The 21,717-nt window shown below is 38.4% G+C and overlaps 1 protein-coding gene and 1 long non-coding RNA gene across 4 annotated transcripts in view; one reads left to right on the top strand and one right to left on the bottom strand.

Moving 5' to 3' along the window:
- Positions 1-21,717, bottom strand: part of LOC121394738 — a 124,938-nt gene that overhangs the window by 47,040 nt on the left and 56,181 nt on the right. The gene's annotated exons all lie outside the window — the stretch shown is intronic.
- Positions 4,853-10,390, top strand: LOC121394733 (traf2 and NCK-interacting protein kinase-like). Of its 3 annotated transcripts, XM_041566476.1 has the most exons (11): positions 4,853-5,011; positions 5,131-5,196; positions 5,471-5,527; positions 6,376-6,498; positions 6,739-6,849; positions 6,974-7,064; positions 7,453-7,568; positions 7,924-7,978; positions 8,944-9,022; positions 9,597-9,748; positions 10,098-10,390. In XM_041566476.1, exons 5-11 carry the CDS (start codon positions 6,745-6,747, stop codon positions 10,109-10,111), a joined length of 612 nt encoding a protein of 203 aa, XP_041422410.1. In that variant the 5' UTR covers positions 4,853-5,011; positions 5,131-5,196; positions 5,471-5,527; positions 6,376-6,498; positions 6,739-6,744; the 3' UTR covers positions 10,112-10,390. The 3 variants fall into 3 exon arrangements, with proteins under 3 accessions (XP_041422410.1, XP_041422411.1, XP_041422412.1); XM_041566477.1 differs by lacking the exon at positions 4,853-5,011 and having other exon boundaries at positions 5,079-5,196; XM_041566478.1 differs by lacking the exons at positions 4,853-5,011; positions 5,131-5,196; positions 5,471-5,527 and having other exon boundaries at positions 6,182-6,498.

The raw sequence follows: 21,717 nt of genomic DNA, 5'->3' as shown, positions 1-21,717 counted from the left end.
GCAGTCTTGGCCCAAGGAACAGGGGGGCCCGGACCATGGGGTCCTCTTTCTCTATAGCTGTTTAAGGCCAAAGAAACCCCCAGCCGCTCTCCTACTTCCAACCAGGGAGCAGGGGAAGCAGATGGATGGGGGACATCAGTGGTGGCAGGAAATGTCAGCCAGGGGTTGGTGAGTGGGTGGGCGGGTATTTCTGGGTAGGTATAGCTCTGCGCTGGTTCCTCCAAAGATTTATTTGCAGGGGGGCCTGGAGCCAGAAAGTTACGTCATTCTTTGATTGATTTAGTGAATTTGTTTCCCCATGTTGAAGCTATAACAGCTCCATGGTGGGATGTAGCTTTACTTTATGATAATTTTGCATATCTAATAGAAAAATAATATTACAAATAGCGATGCACTGAATCCAGGATTCGGTTGGGGATTCGGCCTTTTTCAGATTCAGCAGAGTCTTTCTGCCGGGCCAAATCGAATCCAAATTTGCATATACAGATTAGGGGCGGGTAAGGAAAATGCATCACTTTTTGTTACAAAACAAGGAAGTAGAATTTTTTTTCCATTTCCAATCCCTAATTATATATAGATGCAAGTGCAAATTAGGATTCAGATTCGGACCGGTATTTGGCCAAATCTTTCACAAACGATTCGGGGATTCGGCCGAATCCAAAATAGTGGATTTGGTGCATCTCTAATTACAAATTTCATATATCGTTGGTTTTGGCTAGATCTAAACCAAATCCTTTCATTACTCACTGTAAGAAACAGCTTATAATAGCCTTATATTTTGTACACTTTCTGCATATCTAATATTAAATCATACCTTGTTTTCTGTATTGTTTTAAAGGAAAATGGTCTTAGAGGTTGGGAACTGCTATGTTTCCTAATTCTAACTTCTAATGGACCTATTCATTTAGTTACACCTTGATCATTGCCTCTAATATTCAAACCTATTTTCTTTTGCCAGGTTAAAAAAGTTAAAGAAGAGAAAAATGAAGTCATTTTGGTAAGTAGAGAAACTTGTCATACATAAACATTTTGTTAAAGATGGAGGATAATGTAACAATGTCGTAAAATATAATAAAACTTAAAACACTCCAAACCTTCTAGCAGATATAACACTCTTCTTGAACTATGATGCATAGCCTAGCATATGTTACTCCCAAGGGGCCACATTTGTTCGGTTTGTTAATTAGATTTTGTTAAATTACAAGTCGGACTTATCTGTGGATCAGTAGCCTTACACCAACTCTACACAAATGTATCTAACATTTCAGTTGATTTACAGATTGGCCATTGCCACTTACATACCAACATTGACCTGATTGCTAAGAACCCATTTCATTGCTAATGTCTAATTATCCTTTTCTTTTCCAGCAAGGGGCAGTCCAGTAAGCCCTTGCATTTTTATGAGAAAATAGATGCCAACCCTGCATTCATTTATACTCAAAACTATATCTCATAGTATAATGTGTCTTTTATTTATCTTGATCAATAATCTCTTACCCTCCTTTTTTTATTTAAAAAACAGGAACTACCGAAGATGTACACAGAAATGCCCTGTTTGGTAAGCAAATAATAGTTTATTAGTTATATTTAAATAATATTAAATTAAATAAAGCAACATTACATATCTAATCTGCCAGGTAAATATTTTAAAGAGGCTAACACAATTAAAACAAAAGAAACCCATAATATCATGGGAAGCATATTTTCGCATTTTCCAACAAATAATGGATTTCATTTTTTTTCCCTTTCAACTAGGAACCAGTAGAAACCAATGTTAATAATATCAGTGAGGTAAGTAGGAAAACATAAAACTTTGAAAATACTTTGTCACATTGCCATATGCAATACTTATTAGAATAGCAACAAATGGATTAATTGTATGTTTTTATTCTTAAACAGAAACAACTTGAGGAAACCATTGCCCATGACATTTGCCAGGAGACAAATATTGGCCATAACAGCTGCCAAGAAGAACCTGATGAAAACAATGGTCATGAAATCTGCCAGGAAGAACCTGAAGACAATATTAGCCATCACAGCTATCAGGTAAGTAGTTTTAAATGAATTAAAAAAAAAACACAACAACATGCCTCTTCCCCAACAATACATGGCTTTTTGCTTAATATATTTTAAAGCCTTCTTTATAAAGCCTTCATTCTTTGTAGAGCTCAATTAATTATCTTACATTTGCTTAACAGAATCAATCATGTGATCCATGTGATCAATAAACTTCTATCTCTTTTCCAGGAGCAACCTGAGGAGCCTGGCACAGAGATCAGCCAGGGTAATGCCTCAGAGGAGGAAGAAAATCTAGAAGAAGAAAGTCTAGAAGATGAAAATCTAGAAGAAGAAATTCTAGAAGATGAAAATCTAGAAGTAGAAAGTTTAGAAGAGGAAGAAGAAAGCAGTAATGATAACCCATTTCCATTTCTTGAGGTATGGCTTTTTGCTAAATATATTTTAAAGCCTTTTTTGTAGAGCTCAATTAATTATCTCACATTTACTTAACAGAATCAATCATGTGATCAATAATCTTCTATCTCTTTTCCAGGAGCAACCTGAGGAGCCTGGCACAGAGATCAGCCAGGGTAATGCCTCAGAGGAAGAAGAAATTCTAGAAGAACAAGAGGAAGAAGAAGAAAACAATAGTGATGACATGCTTATATCTAGTGGGGAAGAAGAAAGCATTAGTGATGATCTGTTTCCATCACTTGAGGTATGATTGAGGGAAGCCATCAATGCTTATCACTACAACACCATGCTGCACACATATGATAACACATTACCAACTTTATTTTACAATACTGTGTCACATTGTCATATGTAATAGATATTAGTATAGCAACAAATGGATTAATTGTATGTTTTTATTCTTAAACAGAAACAACTTGAGGAAATCATTGCCCATGACAATTGCCAGGAAAATCCTGAGACAAATATTGGCCATTTCCAGGAGCAACCTGAGGAGCCTGGCACAGAGATCAGCCAGGGTAATGCCTCAGAGGAGGAAGAAAGTCTAGAAGAACAAGCAGAAAAAGAAAACAATAGTGATGACATGGTTATATGTAGTGATGAAGAAGAAAGCATTATTGATTATCTGTTTCCATCACTTGAGGTATGATTTTCTATCAAGGACATTAAGACATGTTGTGCATTGAACTTATTGATTTATTGGGACATGTTTAGAATAAAGTTTATTTAGTATGGCTTTGTTTAGGCCCACTAATGTCTGGGAACCTAAAAACCAAACTGCAGTTTAAATCACCAGTCCAGCTCATGCTAAAACACTTTAAGAACTATATATTTTTGGAGTATCCACATAAACTGCAGTGCCCAGAGGGAAGCCATCAATGCTTATCACTACAACATCATGCTGCACACATTACATGGGACATTGTAGGGATGAGCAAATTTGTGAAGCCCTAGACTTTTATGCATTTTGGCAAATTTTCACTGACGGAATGGGTCAGTATAGCAACAAATGGATTAATTGTATGTTTTTATTCTTAAACAGAAACAACCTGAGGAAATCATTGCCCATGACAATTGCCAGGAAAATCCTGAGACAAATATTGGCCATTTCCAGGAGCAACCTGAGGAGCCTGGCACAGAGATCAGCCAGGGTAATGCCTCAGAGGAAGAACATAATCTACAAGAACAAGAGGAAGAAGAAAACAATAGTGATGACATGGTTATATATAGTGGGGAAGAAGAAAGCATTTGTGATGATCTGTTTCCATCACTTGAGGTATGATTTTCTATCAAGGACACTAAGACATTTTGTGCATTGAACGGATTGATTTATTGGGACATATTTAGCATAAAGTTTATTTAGTATGGCTTTGTTTAGGCCCATTAATGTCTGGGAACCTAAAAACCAAACTGCAGTTTAAATCACCAGTCCAGGTTATGCTAAACACTTTGGGGTAAATTTATCAAAGAGTGAAGTTCCGCAGCTCTCAATTCATTGCTATGGGATTTTGAAAGGCGTATTTATCAATGGGTGAAGTGAAAGTTCACCCTTTGATAAATACGCCTATAAAAATCCCATAGAAATGAATGGAGAGTGGCGGAACTTCACTATTAACTTCACTCTTTGATAAATTACCCCTTTAAGAACTATATGTTTTTGGAGTATCCACATAAACTGCAGTGCCCAGAGGGAAGCCATCAATGCTTATCACTACAACACCGTGCTGCACACATTACATGGGGAAACCCACAAACGGGTCATTTTTTTCTTTGCAGCTCTGGAATACATTGCCCAAAGTTTAAAGGTGTTATTTACTAAACTCGATTTTTTTTTTCTGCCTGAGTTTTTTGGGCAAAAATGTTAATGTTTAGAGGAGAAAAAAACGCTCACGATTTCAAACCTGTCACTGTTGTGTATAGGTCAATGGGAGATGTGCTTTTTACAATTTGAAGGTATCGTGGTCTGCATTGGATTTTGTCTGGTAAACCAAAAAAATTGGGGTTTTCAGGCAATAACCTGAAAAAATTAAGCAATTCAGGATTCAAATCCAAATAATTTGGGGTTTTCCCCGTTTTCGCAATTTTTTCCCCGACCTGACTATTTCAAGTTATTTTATTGATAAATAAGATAAAATTGTGGATGGGAGTTTAGTCAAGCTTAGTTTAATACAAATATGAGAAATTAGAGTTTTAGTAAATAACCCCCTAAAAGTCTCACACACATTAGTTCTATTAGGACAAACCATAACCCATATACAAAAGAATAATAATCTTTGTAATAGTTATGTCCACCATTAACAACACTGTTTGGGCACAAGGCCTCTTTGCTATACTAAATATAAATTAAAAAACTGCTTAACAAGGAACACAGTAAGGAATCTTATGGGGATGCCTCTCAACCTGAACAAACTAAATGAGCAACAAACTAAAAAGAAAAGCTTGCAATATTTATTCTTTTTGTCTATTTACTGAGTTGATCTAAAATAATGTTTTCCTTTACCAGGTCTGCAATGAACATGGATTTGACAAACTATGCCCGGTATGCAAAAACATTTTTTACATTATTATTCCTGTTTTCAGCCTTCTCCCTCTATTCTCCCCCCACCACCTGCCATTATATTGTCTTATTTTCAAATTTTGCATTTTACTTTTTTTTAGGACCCAACTGGCTGGATAGACCTCGAACAATGTGTTGGATCAGGAGGATTTGGAGTAATCCATAAGGTCAGATATGAGATTTTAAGATTGTAAGGGGTGGGAATGACCTACCTTTTGTGGCCCTTAACATCTCAATGTAATTCTATATATTGTATATATTTATCTATCTAGTATATAAATATTCATACATATGTCATGTATTTTGCCACATTTTAAGCAGGATTCATATTTCCTTTTGGAGTTTGTTTTTTGTTTCTGAGACTGCAAAGACCCATGTCGTTATACCCAGGTACTTTATCAAATTCAAGTCAAAATTCACCACAAATTTGTTTTCTTTCAGGCATGGCATTTTAAGGAAAAGAAAGAAGTGGCCATAAAAGTGATAAAAGACCTTAGGGTAATGTATATTTTTTACTATTTAATTTATTATAATGAGAATATTGCAGAAAGTGTTGTGTTACACATACAAATCAACTGCCAGTAAAAAGAGACTTTATAAACCATGATTAGCAAGTCGCCCCCTTATATAATGGATAGTCATAATGCAAAATGGAATTTGTAATGATTAGAAATGGACTTCTTTAAATGCCCCAAGCTCTGCTCAGCCCGGTGAAATATTCACTGGAGGTTTAATTATTTAATAAATGCAAAACTAACTATATCATCCGCTTGTAATATTTGCAGCTTATAAAAGGCAAATGTGTCACTTATATTCATTAATCTCTATGTAACAATACTATAAAGTAACCACCCCTAACAGAAGGGGATTTAAATCACACCAAATCATAACAAAAAAATCATAACTCAGTTCAACACATTGCAAGTAAACACATGGAGCGGCATAGAAAAGAAAGAGGGGAAGTTAGATTCTATGATTGAGAGTGGACGCCATTACAGCACATCACAGAGAGACTTGAGAGAACTGATAACCTTTACTAGCTTTACGCATTCAGAAGCTTCTGATGAAGTGACTCCAGTCACGAAATGCGTAAAGCTAGTTCCCCTGCCCGCTTACACTTTTGTATTCTTAACATGTATTAATAAAGTTAACTGGCTCTATCCAAGTTTGGTTTCCTCGAGTTCTGATCCGGTGAGGTCATCCCTACTATCAAGTTTGTTTGGGAAGTTAGTATCTGTGGTGTTGGCACTGTGGTACACTGATGGCAAACTAATGAATTCTATGTTTTACAACAAGGATTAAATAGTTATCAAGACTAATTTAATGATCATTATTTCTGTATCTAGGATAATGAAGAGATCCTTGCTGAACTGTACGTACTTGAACGCGTTTCTGGCCACGACAACTTCCCTGCCTTTTATGGAGCCTTTTATCTACGGCCCAGCATTTCAAATGAAGAGGCGCTATGGGTAAGGATATACTTCTTAAATAAAAGCACACAATGGTCTTGCATTGCACATGCCAAGAAGGAGAAAATCTCAATCAAAGTTAATAAATATAACACTGATTATTTCAGACCCGTTACTGCTACTGATTACTAGGAATGTTACACAGACACACAGACAGATAGATAGATTTTAGGCAACATATATATATACACTATAATATTTATATACACTATAAATAAAAACATTTTATTTCTATTCTAGATTGCTATGACAATGTGTGCTGGTGGCTCCGTAGACGCCTTAATTAGGAGCACGCCCAATAGATCCTTGGATGAGACCTGGATTTCATACATATGCAAGAAAGTTTTACAGGTAAGACAGATATTAACCCCTTCGTTGCTTTTCATAATCTCTGCTCACCGACTTTGTATCCTATTAATTCTATAATATAAAAATATATACATGTTCATCATGTTTGCTTTATTCATCTTTCTAGGGCCTGGATTACTTACAGGAACTGAACGTGATACATCATGATCTCAAGGGCGCCAATATAATGTTAACTTCTACGGCCCGTGTGAAGATAAGTAAGTGACGTTTATCATCTATAGGAAGAATGGGTGCCACAAAGGGAAAGGGTACATTTATTGCTCATCTCAATGCCTAGCTTTTCTTAGGCATCAGAAAACTTTAAAGGGGATCTCTACCCAAAAATTGCACCTTTGCATAATTCAAAAATATCATTGTAAGCATCGTTCCAATATACAGTCATTAAGAATGTTCAGTGTTTTATTTGTCTCTGTCTTTACACTCTCTTTGCACCTGGTTCAAATCAATAGTCAGCACCAGACAAAAGAAAATACTGATTCAAAAATATATTTCCATTTGTAATAACTGTAGCACCTTTCTGTATTGTCATAGATGTTATTACTGCGTTGTACAAAGTAAACTTATGCTTGTTTCTTTCAATTTCAGTTGATTTTGGCCTTGCCACAATAGGGCCCATCAGTACAAGTAATGCAGGAACCCGCTGTTGGATGGCACCTGAAGTCCATGCATGTTTTACAGGAAGTGTACATTATAACTACAAGGTATAATAAATAAAATAGTTGTCATTTAGTTCAATTTTCATTAAAGTGATTAAACAAATTGCACTCTTAAGGCAGGAATAACAAATCCGTGCCAAATGTAATTTGTAGAGCTTTTTTCTCCCAGTAGAGACTCTTGAAAATGTAAAATCATAAACGTTTATAGTTGAAGTCGGCTACTGGAAATGTTTCATAGTAATACAACGTAGCTTGGTTCTAAAGTATTAGTCATTTAGCATCCCATATTGACCCTGAGACAGGATGAGGAGGGATAGTCAGTAGAAGTATCTTTATCATCTCTAACAATGATTATAATTTGTTTGCTAAATGGGTGTTGCTTTTTATTTTTATTTTCTAGGTGGATGTGTGGTCTTTAGGAATCACAGCCATAGAAATGGCAGAATACAATCCTCGTAAGTAATCTTAAATAACATTTTGCGTGCGTTTATGTTCATTTATGGAGGAGTGTTTTTAGGAAGGTCAGGGGGTATCACCTATTCTATAACACTGAAACATGTAAATCGGCCATGAATCAGAGAATCTTTTCTGTGCTTTTATTATAATGGTGTCTTCTGTAATTTGCATTAGTTACTTTTCTTTTTAGTGATACACTGGAAAGCAAGATATAACTTCTTGTTTCAGAGACAGGAGCAATCAGATAAAAGATATAGACTGTGTCTTTCCTGTATCCCCTTAGGCTAATGGCAAATAATGTGTTTTCTCTGCTGCTGAGAAAATGCAGATACAGCCATATACTGCCCTATATGTCCAATATCTGTCTGTCACTGTGCACACGCTACAATAATTCCAACCAGACTGCATTTATTTATTTGTTTGTTATGTATGAGGGTAAGGCCACACTGGGAATTTTGGGGAGATTTGGTTGCCTAGCGGCTAATCGCCTCGTCTTTGCGGTGACCAATCTTCCCAAATGCCTTCCCTCACCCTGCGCTGGCTAAAATAAAAAACCTGCTGGCGCTAATCACATGCGCCGATTCGTTTTTCGAAGTCGCCCGAAGTTTCCACCCTTCCGGCGACTTCGGAAAATGAACCGCCGCGTGCGGTTAGCGCCGGTGGTTTTTTATTTTAGCCGGTGCAGAATGAGGGAAGGCGTTTGGGGAGATTGGTCGCAGCAAAGAAGAGGCGATTAGTTGTCAGGCGACCAAATCTCCCCAAAATGACCAGTGTGGCCTTACCCTTAAAGAAGGAAATTATTATCTCAAAAAGTTAAAATAAATCATCGATTGGTTCTGATAATAGAAACTTATCAGAATATTTGATGTAGTCACCCTCTACTGTACAATGCTGCAAAATATGTTGGCCCCTTGTAAATTTGTAAGAATAACAATAATAATATTGTGTTCTCTTACACTTACAGCACACATTAAACTCCGTGGTGCTGAGCTTTCCGAAAGGATTATGAATGGTCCAGCTCCAGCTCTAAAAGAGGATATATGGTGAGTCATTTTTTTTTTTTTTTACAGAAATAGGACTTAAGGTGGCCATAGACGTTACAATTACAATCTTTCCTGGAAAAGATCTTTTTGATCGATAAGCCAACCCATATCCAAGTCTTCTGCCAATATCGGTTGGCTCGTTTCCCACCATACACGCACCGAATATGGTACCAGAATTTTTTTTGTACAATATTATTGATGCGTCTATGGCCAACTTAAGCAGTGAGGGTGGGGGAATGGGGAAAGAGACACTGAAGCATAAGGCCGGGGAAGGTGTTAAAGTGGGAAAGAGATAAGTTCAATGAGCTCAAATGTAAGTGTCACTACTGTATCCACTCTATCCATTGCTGTGATGATGGGCTGTGTTCAAGTTATTAGTATTCTTTAAGAGACATCTCCTTTTTTATAAATTCAAGAGGTTACACTTTGTTGGCCCAAATTATTCAATAAAAAGAAACATCTCCCATTTTAATTCCCTATCACCCAACAGACTTCAGTGTCCTTTTTGAATAATTCTGGCTCTGTGTTTTATTACATCATCAGTAACACTTCTGCCTTGTTTCTTTCCCCCCAGGAGTAATAAATTCCACAGATTTATAAATAAATGCCTTCAGAAGGATCCAGCCAAAAGACCATTCGCAAAGGAACTCCTATTAAACCGATTCATCACATATAATCGAGATGAAGACGAGGTGCAATATAGCATAGCAGAGCATATACAGAAAGGTAATGCAAATGACTCATATTCTCTACAATCAAAAAGCAATTACTGGGAAAACTTTAATGCCTATGTGGTTATTCAAGGCTTTAGGTATTTAAGGATTCCTATTTTGATCACTATCCAAAAAATTAGGGATTTTAGGGAATTTTCATTTTCAGGTGTAATTAGTTTTTTTTAATTACTAATGGTTTTAGCTCCAACCAGTTCTGCTTTAAATTGTGAAAGTTTCTATCAATTACTAACTTAGCTAGCCAGTTAAGGAATCACATTATGACCATTTTTACAGTGCTCTATCATGTGCATAGATATAAAACACAGATCTTCTTGTCTAACATTAAAAACATTTTTTCCTAGGAGCAAAGAAATAAGACATTCAAGTTAAAGATTCTCTTGCAACACCTCATTAAGAAGACTTTGTCAAGACTTAGGAAGGAAATGGAAGAACAATATATAAATCCCAAAATGGATTCTACCCTTGCAAGATCTGAAATGTGGCTCCTTCATTATGTTCCCAAAAGGGAAAGGAGGGAAAGGGTTGGGAACACAATGTAGGAGCCACAGTCCATCTACTTTGGATACTTTACCAAATGTTTATTTTTATATAATCTATTTAAATGTATATTTATTTTTATATATTAATAAAAATAATAAAAAATAAGCTGATGTTTGACGTTTGAATAATTAATATATAGTGTAAGAAATGGGCTGTTGAAGAGTTGCATTAACTGTAAAGGAGAGGGAAATGTTTTAGAAAATATCAACTGGGAAAAAATCAATTAGGAGAATATTATTGTGGACATAAACAACTGCTAGTACTTGTTTCATAATCTTCGGGAAAATGTTGTACTTTCAACAGCTTATGATGATAGTTATGGATTTTGAACACCTGTAAATTATATAGTAAATTATTTGACTTTTTGTCAATTGGCGCAAGAAGTGCAACAATTTTTGTGCAAGCACATATCATGGTTGTGCTTGGAAATAAGCCCTAATGTTTTATAATTGATGGGGTAAGAATGATAGCTCTTTGGGTGTAACTTACTGAGCCAAAAAATTCTAACATTAATGCATACACATGTAACACTAGTAGTAAATTAAGTGTCACGATTCTCTAACTATGAGCTTTACCCCAATACTTTGCTCTGGATGAGACCTCAATTCTCAGGAGTTAAGACCTCACAACAGTGTGGAGTCAGGGTGTAGTACAACTGTAAATAGGTGCAGTGCATAATAGTTGGGCACCAGTGGTTTTTGCAACTTAACCAGAGAACATATTTATTGAACAGGATAGTCCACAAAGAAGTGTACATAACCAAGCAGGAACATAGAGCAACAGTTGATAAGCATATACTCGCAACACCAATGGTCAGTATTAGTCCCTGCAGGGAAGAGAACATACACAGTAGCAATGAAGGTACACCTAGCTTTCAGACTTTTCTCTAAGTGGAACCCAGGGGAATCACTACATCCCTAAGTCTGTACACTTAGTTAGTGTTGGACTAGGGGGCAAGGGGCCCCCCACCACGCCTCTGGTCCCCCACCCCAGGTGTAAAGCACCCTCTGGCTCCCCTCCTTGAGCCGCAACCTGCCCCCTCGCGCATACCGTCTTTTTAGTATAGCCATGCTGAGAATCAAGGAAGACAGAAGCCGCTTCTGGCTTCCTCCAAGGATCGAGTCTGGACCAGCAAGGCCCACAAGAGCTGGAGCCCACTGGAGTTTTTTCTTGGTGTCCTGCTGGCCCAGTCCGGCACTGCACTCAGTACTTACACTGGGCAATTGGTACCCGGGATCTCAATCCCACTTACACTCCTTGTCTGAGCCTCAGGCTGCTCAGCTAAATAGCCTAACTATCTGTCACTCATAGAGTGACCTCTTAAGGTGAGTAGCCTATCCTTACTAGATCTGACCTTTCTAGGTTCCACTTCTCCTTTCCTGCCTGCTCAGGCAAGGGATTAACAAAATGGACCCTGATGAGGGGGCTGCCATGTTTGTTCTGCAGTGGTCCATTAGCATTAGAAACTCTAACTGACAGATTGAGAAGGGACAGTAAGGTTGTCAGACCTATCAGCAAAAAAACAAGCAACATGACTTTTATTTTAATTAATATTGTGAAGTGTAGTTTTTTATTGTCAGTATAATTTTAAAGAATCAGTCAGACAAATAAATGTTATGAAAGTACCCAATGAATGAATGAAAGAAACACATGTTGATGGCACTGGTATACAGGCAAAATAGGTAGATGACAAATAGGTAGATAAAGTGTTGATACAACACTTTTATGTGCAAAGTGGCAGCTCCTCTTAATACAATGACTGAAACCATACAGGATGGCATCATTTATCATGGAAAAATACAAATAAGATTTTATGGGGCATAATTACTTGTATATACCGGGTCTCACTTCCCACACTGGGAGGCAGCCAGCAGCATTTCATGGGCTGAGATGCCACCACCCCTTTACCTAGCAGAACCGAATGTCTGTGTTAAAAACAGAAATTTGGCTCTTAAATTTACCAGAGGTGGCTTTTTGCCGCCCCTGGTATTTGGCCATTCCATGCAGCCTGAGGCAAGTTTCTCACCTTGCCTCATTGCAGGAGCGGCCCTGGAGGCAGCAAGCAAAAAACAAGTAACAAAAAACATAAACTTAATTTATGTTTTCTCATAACAGACTTAGTTGCTACACTTGAAGCTCTAAAGACCAAACTGCAGTAATGCGCAAAACATGTAAATTAGTCCCTGATCAAGAGATACCAATAGTCTCTCTGTACAAGAGGTCGCATGTGCAATGAGCCCTTACAAACATGGAGAAGTTGTTTCGGATGAAAAGAGGATAGCCCGTGTTGGCTCAATGAGTAGCACTGTTGCCTTGCAGCAATGGGGTCTTAAATTCCAACCAGGGCAATATGTGCAAGATGTCTAAATGTTCTCCCAGTCCTCATGTCTCCGTGGCTTTCCTCCCCATACAGGTTAATTGACTCCTGATAAACTTGTCCCTATTGTGTGTGAATGTGATAGGGGCCTTAGATTGTTGGGGCAGGGACTAACGTGAAGGGTGTACATTTGTCACCCATGTTTACAGCTGACACATTTCCTTGAATGCTACTGACAATAAAGTAAGTTGCTGATGGGAAAACGTTTGCTGCATTTCAATTTCCAAAGTAGCCCAAACTTTACTTGCAAGTTTATTTGACTGAAACAGACACGGTACAGTCATTGGACACACTTATGTTCCTACAGTTGTGAAAAACACCAAGGGCTCTAACTTACTAATATGTCTTATAAGATCCTAACATTAGCTAGTCCTCATTCAGCGGGTTGTGATTTCCATGGCTTTCACTTAGGTCTGGTTTTACCCCAGGGTTCTATGTTCACTGTAGCCTGCCCTATACCAGGCTTGAACATATCTACCCCCTACAGTAATGAGAGCAACGAGACCCTGCCCTGTATTTAATGAGGCAGATGGACAAGGCAGGTATTAGGTGTAAGATTTCAATGAGCCGGAGCACATTGTGCCTCGCTCTTTACAATACAATGTACACAGCCTAAGTACATTTTGATGAGAGCACTATTGTAATGCTGTGGACAGTGAGAGTAACTAAAAACCCATGTTTTTACCACCTTGATTGAGGTGAATTATCTGTGACAGTGAAACATTTGCTTTTAGGTTATCCAAAAATCAGAAAAAGATTGCTGAAGTGGATTCTTGAACCAATTTACATTATCCACATTTCCAAAGCCCTGGTTGAAGCTTTTTTATCCTATACAATATTTAAGCCAGGATAAAATGAGAACAGATGTGTCTGGAAAGGACATTTGCTCTCCACCCAAGCAATTGCATTTAGACATTTACACATTGTTTAGCTGTAAAGTCAACTCCGGCAAGAGACAGGTCACCGTGTACAGTTTTTCCTGTAGAATAAATTTTAGGTGGCAGTAAATTTTAAAAGGACCAACAAAATGGTTCTTAAGTGAAACAAGTGCACTAAAAAGAGTAATTTAAAACAGTTGATCCAGGATCCTATGAACTGTAATCAGTAACAGTCGGAGAGGCATAGCACAGTAAACCCTGAGCTACAGAAAACATAAATGAAGATGTTTAAATGGAAATATTATGGTCCAAAAAGCAGGATTCTTAATTTGTCGTAAACTTTAAGGCAAAACATCAAGTAAATTTCTGTGCCATATTGGTGGCTGACAATGTAGACTCCCAAGCCTCCAATATAATGATTGGATACCAACTTCTACTCCAAGTTCATCTTCTCCATCTTGATCCTCAATCATATCATTTGCAAGTTGCAAGACTTAGGGTGAGACAAGGGTTCAATGAGTAGGTTATTTTGACTCTCTGAGCTACAAAGTGAAGTTCTAGAAATACATGCTACAGAATTTGGAACAAATTGGTGGAATGGTTTTCGGGAAGAAATTCATTTAAGTGAGAAACCGTAGGATTTATAGACTTTGTACAATCCGGTCTGGATGGAGGTCTTATTACAGGTGCCTTTAGAGTAGAGACTATGAATTTTTGCCAAAACAGACAAAAGTCTGTTGACTGCCGAACGTATTAAAAAATCTGGCATGAAAATGGAAAAGCTAAAGCCTCCATGGGACTTGATAACAATATTTAGGTTATTACCAGAACTTCGACTATACCATTACAAGATGTTCACACTAAGTTACCAAGGGACATAACTTTCTACATCGTTATTGTGTCAGCTAGACTAATCAGATGTAAGGGCACAATTAATAGTCAGTGCTATGTCTACTTCTTGGGTAGTTAAAAGGGAGAGGTGTTCCTTTGAGGTGGTAGTAGAGCTGCAACATGGTCCTGAACAGACACATTCATCTCTCTCTATAAACAACGTTAATAATACTCTGTCCAATACTCTGTCCCTTAGTATAATCCCAAACTAAGAAAAGACATAACCACACTGACTCAATGCGATCTTGTGGTTTAAGGCCGGCAGCACTTAGCATTTATCTGGGTGCAGGAAACTGTTGGCGTCCCAGGCCGCACAAAATAGAGGAAGGAAAAAGGGAGAAGTTCTGCACGCCAGATTATTGGTAAAAAGCTGAAATCTTTATTAATCCATATTAAGAACACGCTGCATGGTTAGCTTGACACGTTTCGCCCTCAATCATAAGCACAAGAAAGCAACGATAAGAACATCAGTTTAAATCGTTAGACCTCACAGTGACCTCCAATGGCAGAATTAGGTATTACATTACAAAATGTATCTACCTGCTCTAAAAGGAAATGTGATTGGATACAAAATCACTGTACAACCATATTATCAATAAAACAATGAAACATGATTAGTTACACACACATTAAAAATTCTCGGGAATCAAATGCAAAAAAGTAATTCATATGAAATGTATTTATACATGGGTTGGTGGGAACGGATCCAGGTCATTAGAGATGAAAATCCCAGTAGCGACTGTATCATTTGGTACGGTCGCTACATTGATGACCTCATATTTATATGTCGTGGATCACAGGCTAAACTGGATATGTTTTTGGAATACACTAATAATTGTGCTTATGATTAAGGGCAGCTGTGCCCGAAACACGTCAAGCTAACCATGCAGCGTGTTCTTAATATGGATTAATAAAGATTTCAGATTTTAACCAATAATCTGGCGTGTGCGGAACTTCACCCCTTTTCCAATCCCAAGATAATTTTGGTAATTTCTATTGTGCATGCCGTTTATTTATAGCAGGAATGAGGGAAAGGAAGGCAGCCTGTTCTATTTGAAACTGTGAAGATTGAAAGTGGAGATCAGCCCATTGTGTCTGCCCTTTCTCCAGAATCCCGGAAAGAGAAATTACACTACATACAAAAAGTATGATCGAATTTTCCTAGTTAAATGGATACTGTCATGGGAAAGAATGTTTTTTTCCTCTAAAATGGATCAGTTAATAGTGCTGCTCCAGCAGAATTCTGCGCTGAAATCCATTTCTCAAAAGAGCAAACAAATGTTTTTATATTTAATTTTGAAATCTGACATGGGTTTAGACATATTGCCAGTTTCCCAGCTGCCCCCAGTCATGCGACTTGTGCTCTGATAAACTTCAGTCACTCTTTACAGCAAGCCCCCCCCTCAGCCTAACAATGGGAAGGTAACCAGATAGCAGCTCCCTAACTCATGACAGAATTAATTTAAAGGAAAGACAAAGGGTCCGATGCACTGCCCCCTCTCCACCAATATGGCTCTACCCCCTGTAATAATATTGCCGCTTAGCTTCTGGTTCCCCACTCTCAGGTGGTGGTTGCACTGTATATATTTACATACATACATGAGAAACTGGGGCATTGTTGAGTTTGCAATGATGAAAGAATTCAAAAACTTTATTGACCTACAACCTGATTATAATATGCCAGATGAGTACCGATATTGTACAGAAAGTTGTACATAATTTTTACATAGAAAACTTTACAGGTTGGTACCATAAACATTTGTCCAGTAATTCTACATCCACTGCAATAAGGAATGCTTGTCAGCTGCAACCGTTACCTCCTTCCCGCCGGAGCACCATTCAGAGTAGCGGGATTTTCCAATCACTTTCCCTTTCCTTAGGCAAAACGAGGCCGATCCGTGACTTTAAAGGAAAACTATACCCCCAAAATATACACTTAAGCAACAGATAGTTCATATCATATTAAGTGGCATATTAAAGAATTTTATCAAACTGGAATATATATTTAAGTAAATATTGCCCTTTTACATCTCTTGCCTTGAGCCACCATTTCGTGATGGTCTGTGTGCTGCCTCAGAGATCACCTGACCAGAAATACTTCAACTCTAACTGTAACAGGAAGAAGTGTGGAAGCAAAAGACACAACTCTGTCTGTTAATTGGCTCATGTGACCTAACATGTATGGCATGTATGGTTTGTTGGTATGTTACGAGTACAGTGAATCCTACGATCCCAGGGGGCGGCCTGTGATACAAATGTGACATGGCAGGCCATGTATGAATGTGTGTGTGATCAAGTGCATTCAATATGGCTCCTTAGTTGTAAAATGGATGTACTGATATTAGCAGGAGAACAGGGAATAGTAGGAGTTAAGGTAATAGACTCATAAACATATAGGTATGTTTATTAAGGAGGAAGCTCATATCTTATTCACATAGTTATAATCAAAATACACAGCAATTATATACAGCAATTATTTTCATTCACATGGTTATTTCCATTTTCATGGTCATTCTCATGGCCATGTCCTGGGCATGTAGCCATTATTATTATTTTATATGTCTATGTGTAATGATCTATTACTTTGTTATTGTACCAATATAAAAAGGAGCTCAGCTGGGGGGGCTTCGGGACTTCATCTACAAGCAGACGTGTTGTGTAGAATAATTGGTCTTGTAAGGACCATTGGCCGATTGATGTGCTCTGGGAGTCGCTGTATTTGATTTGGGCCCGGGGTCCCCCAGCTGATGTTCCTCTCAGAAGTCTGCCAAGGGAAGCTCGGCTAGACGTTGCGTTGTCTTCAATCGGTATTGTATTACTTTTCTTACAATATATTATTCTGGTTTAATGATGATCAATGTGTGTGTGTTTTATTTCCAACCCTATATTTGATAAGTCTGCTGGGGGAAGTGCTCAGTTAGACATTTAGTTTGTGATAAGTCTGCCAAGGGAACTTGTAGCAAGACACGGCCCTTATTTTTTTAAAATGGCAATTTTCTATTTATGATTACCCAATGGCACATACTACTAGAAAAATATATTATTATGAAAATGGTTTATTTACATGAAGCAGGATTTTACATATGAGCTGTTTTATGCAATATCTTTTTATAGAGACCTACATTGTTTGGGGGGTATAGTTTTCCTTTAATGTAACACTAATATCTGTACAGAGTGAAATCTACATCAAACAAAAGAACGTAACTTTAACAGCAGACGAGAGCAGGGCTTGCCCAGTGATTCCAGCCCCAGGCCACCAGAGAAGATATACTTATATTTATTTATATATTTCATTGCTCTTTGTTTATTCCAAGCCCTGCCATTATTATTTGTACAAATAATTTATTCCAATATAATGTCATCATCCTCTGCTTGGGAAAGTCAGCAGCAGTTTCATTAGGGCTAAAATAGAATCACATAAAAAAACCTAAAAAAATACATCTTAAATATCAACCAAAAAAACCTAGTGCATTCCATGGACAATAAAATATTTGAAGGGCAACCCACTAAAGCAAAACTCCTGTCGCATACGTATAAACATTTGATCTCTAATAGATATGACCCCAGGCCCAGAGTGAAATATAAGTGGGAAAGTAGTGGAGTCAGTGTAGATCCAGATGATTGGGATGAAATTATAGACAACCTTTACCCCCCGTTAGTAAGTGTTAGAGACAAACTTATCCAATTTAGGATCATACACAAAACATACCTCACCCCACAGAAACTATTTGTAATGGGTAGGGCAGCTTCGCCTGCCTGTCCTAGATGTGGTGCTTCTGTCGCCAATTTTATGCATTTAATGTGGAACTGCCCAGTGATACTCCGATTTTGGAGAGCAATTGTGCACTTTATGGCTGTTGAACTGGAACTTCCCCAAATACTTAACCCTGCTACCTGTCTTCTGGGCCTTCTTGACTCGGTGATACCTAGAGTATATACTAGATGTCTGATGAGATTGCTTCTATTCTATGCGAAAAAAGTGGTTGCCCTTCACTGGATGGGCCCTTCGCCTCCGACGCTGAGTAGATGGATTGGACTAATTAACTCGCAATTGGAACTATATAAACTCACGTACCTTGCCCGAGGATGCCCAAAGAAATTTGAGAATATATGGAATCCTTGGATCGAATCGCCTGCCACCTCCATTAACAATTGATTGACAATCTTCAGCCACACTTTCCTCCCCCCTCCCCCTTTTTTCTTTTCTTTCCTCTCTTAACTTGCTTTCTTCTCTCTACTCTTTATGTTGTAAAGTTCAATAAAAATTACTCTTTAAAAAAAAAAAATATTTGAAGGAAATCAGTGAGAAATTAGGAAATAAAATATTCGGAAAGATCTTAACGTAGTGTTTTAAGACGGTTTCCGTTATGGAGGCGGACTCCTGCCAGACGTAGAGTGCAACACAAATGACCAATCATGATTCCTTATGGATCTTCCCACAATAAAGAGTTAATTTGCTCTATTGAAAACATTAATTGGGACCACAAAACCTTTACATCTTTTCCCCCACACAAATAAGCCTTATTATATACTGCTCCCCCCCCCCACCACTTCATGGTGCCAAAGCCTTTCACGGTGAAACCCAAGCTCTGTGCTGGAAGTGATCCTGTTGAAAGGCAGAGAGACAGAGAAAGAGAGAGAGAGACAGAAATTGAGAGAGAGAAAGATAAAGACAGAGAAAGAAAGAAAGAGAGACAGAGAATAAATACCCCTAACACAGAGAGGCAGAGAAAGAGAGAGAGAGGTAAAGACAGAGAGACAGAGTATAAACACCCCTAACACAGAGAGGCAGAGAAAGAGAGACAAAAAGAGAGGAAGAGAGAGGGAGACAGAGAATAAATACGTCTAACACAGAGAGGCAGAGAAAGAGAGACAGAGAGAGAGACAGCTAAAGACAGAGAATAAATACTCATAACACAGAGATGCGGAGAAAGAGAGAGACAGAGGGGGTCATTTATCAACACTGGGCAATTTTTCCCATGGGCAGTAACCCATGGCAACCAATCAAATTGCTGCATTGATTGTTCTACTTGCAGTTCTACTTCAAAAAGCTAATCACTGATTGGTTGCTATAGGTAACTGCCCATGAGCAAATTTGCCCAGTGTTGATAAATGAGCCCCAGAGAGAGAAAGATAAAGACAGAGAGAGAGAGAATAAATACCACTTACACAGAGAGGCTGAGAAAGAGAGAGACAGAGAGAGAGATAAAGACAGAGAGACATAGATAGAGACAGAGAAAGAGACAGAGAAATAGAGAGACGGAGAAAGAGAGAATAAATACTACAAATAGCCAATCACAGCACTTATTTGGGACTTTTTCATGCTTGTTGCTCCCAAAATCTTTTTACATTTGAATGTGGTTCCCAGGTATAAAAGGTTGGGGACTCCTGGTCTAAAGCAATCATGTCAGTGTGTCTGTGTGTGTTTTGTTTTATCACAACCCACATTTTGCTCAGATGATGGCTACCTACCACCCATCTCTTTCAGCTGATTTGAACTTGGAAGCTAAAAGATTTTGCTCCACACAAGCAGTTATTGGCCAGACATGATTCAAGTTGTGAACTGGTTTTTAATCAAAATGAGCAGGGATTCTGAAACTTTGGCACAGCAAACAAACATGAGTCTCCAAGATCCCTTTCTTCCTATAAAACATGCTGCATTTATGGTTCTAACCATTTTTGGTCCCTAAAATGATTTACAAACTTAATCTGTAAAGGTTATGTATTTGGATACCGTTACTGGCCTTGAGAGAGTATTGGAGATCTCCCAGTGTGTCCCACCCAAGGACAATTCCCATCAGCTTTTTCTTATTCCCACCATAGGTCTATATGGCCCCTACGTGCCCCAGTCTGACTGTAGTAAAGTATGACACATAAGTAACCAGACTTAACCTAGTTAAGTTATAGTGTAAATTAAGATTGGTGCTATCTACAGTATGAGGCAGCAAACCTGGGCACTAAAGCAGCACCTGTCCTGTTTGTGTCAGTAGCAGTAACATGTCACGTTACCATTTTGTGATGTGCTTATCTGTTAAGAAATACAGGTATGGGTAATATTATCCGGAATGCTTGGGAACTGACATTTTTTTTGATAATGGATCTTTCAGTAATGCTGATCACCGTACCATCACTCTACTAAAAAAATGTAAAATGAATCACAGACAGGTAAGAAGCAAATGAGAAACTTTGATTCCTCCACTAGACACAGATAATGAGACAATGTTGTGGTTTGAACTCTAGTCTGTACCACCCTTAACACTAAAAGCGATGGTGCATAAGCCAAATAGCAATGGCTCCAAATGCCACAACCAGTATTTACAATTACATTGCGCTGTCTCCAGTAATGTAACTAGATATTACTGGGCCCCACAGCAAATTATGTTTTAGGCCCCTAAAATGTCTAGAGGTTGACTTGTTTATGTTTTAGGGCCTTATGGGGGTCTCTATACCTCCTGGGCCCCCCTGCAGCCGTGGGATCTGCTTCCTCTGTAGTTACACCCCTGGCTGTCTCAGTAATGTCCCTGTGGTGTGTTTACTGGGATTGGTGATGACTAAAGATGTCAGTGTTTTATGCCAAAAAACTAGTAGCCATGAAATGGATGAGCCTGCTAGCCCCAGCACAACAGTAGCTTAAATATAGTAGTAAGAAGCTCCCTCTGATCAGGGCCGGATTTACATAGTGGGCGCCCCTATGCCCACTGTCGTTTGTCACCCCTATCCACTCCCCTTTTTTCGTGCAAATTTTCATCATCTGGACCAATGTGGGTGTGGTTGGACAGCATGCCGCCCCCCTAAAATCCTGCCACCCTAGGCCCAGACCTAGGTTGCCTTTCCACAAATCCGGGCCTGCCTCTGATCAACGTAACATGTAGCAAGGGGAATCCAGGCAGCTTTTATAAAAACCGGGTTGTCCAGGTCAAAACCAAGTACCAATTCTACACCTAAATATTAATGGCTGCTAGCGGCTTCATCTTAACCTTCCAAGGGGTCCCTGTTACCTACATGTCGTCATGACTACTCACTACTGTTTCTTGGATATGCCAGTTGTTGCTAACTTGCACTCCCGTCCTTAATTGACCCAGAGAATTGTTGTCTCTGTTCTGTAAAAAAAAAAAGAATAATCAAGAACCTCTGATACTTCCCGAATCCAGCACATACCTCCCCACATTTGAAAAATGGAAAGAGGGACAAAAAGATCTGTGGCTACACCCCCTAAATACCATGGCCATTTTATAAAATGTGTCAGGTTATACAAAGTTTGAACAAATTTCTCTG

Source organism: Xenopus laevis, chromosome 6L, assembly GCF_017654675.1.
Source record: "Xenopus laevis strain J_2021 chromosome 6L, Xenopus_laevis_v10.1, whole genome shotgun sequence".
NCBI classification, from domain to species: Eukaryota; Metazoa; Chordata; class Amphibia; order Anura; family Pipidae; genus Xenopus; species Xenopus laevis.
This window is presented reverse-complemented; position numbering and strand designations above follow the sequence as displayed.

Bases quoted from the DNA above. Each gene is read 5' to 3' on its own strand.
- LOC121394733 (XM_041566476.1), top strand. From the start codon at position 6,745: ATGACAATGTGTGCTGGTGGCTCCGTAGACGCCTTAATTAGGAGCACG. The intron at 6,850-6,973 runs GTAAGACAGATA...TCATCTTTCTAG, and splicing joins TATGCAAGAAAGTTTTACAG to GGCCTGGATTACTTACAGGA. The intron at 9,023-9,596 runs GTGAGTCATTTT...CTTTCCCCCCAG, and splicing joins GCTCTAAAAGAGGATATATG to GAGTAATAAATTCCACAGAT.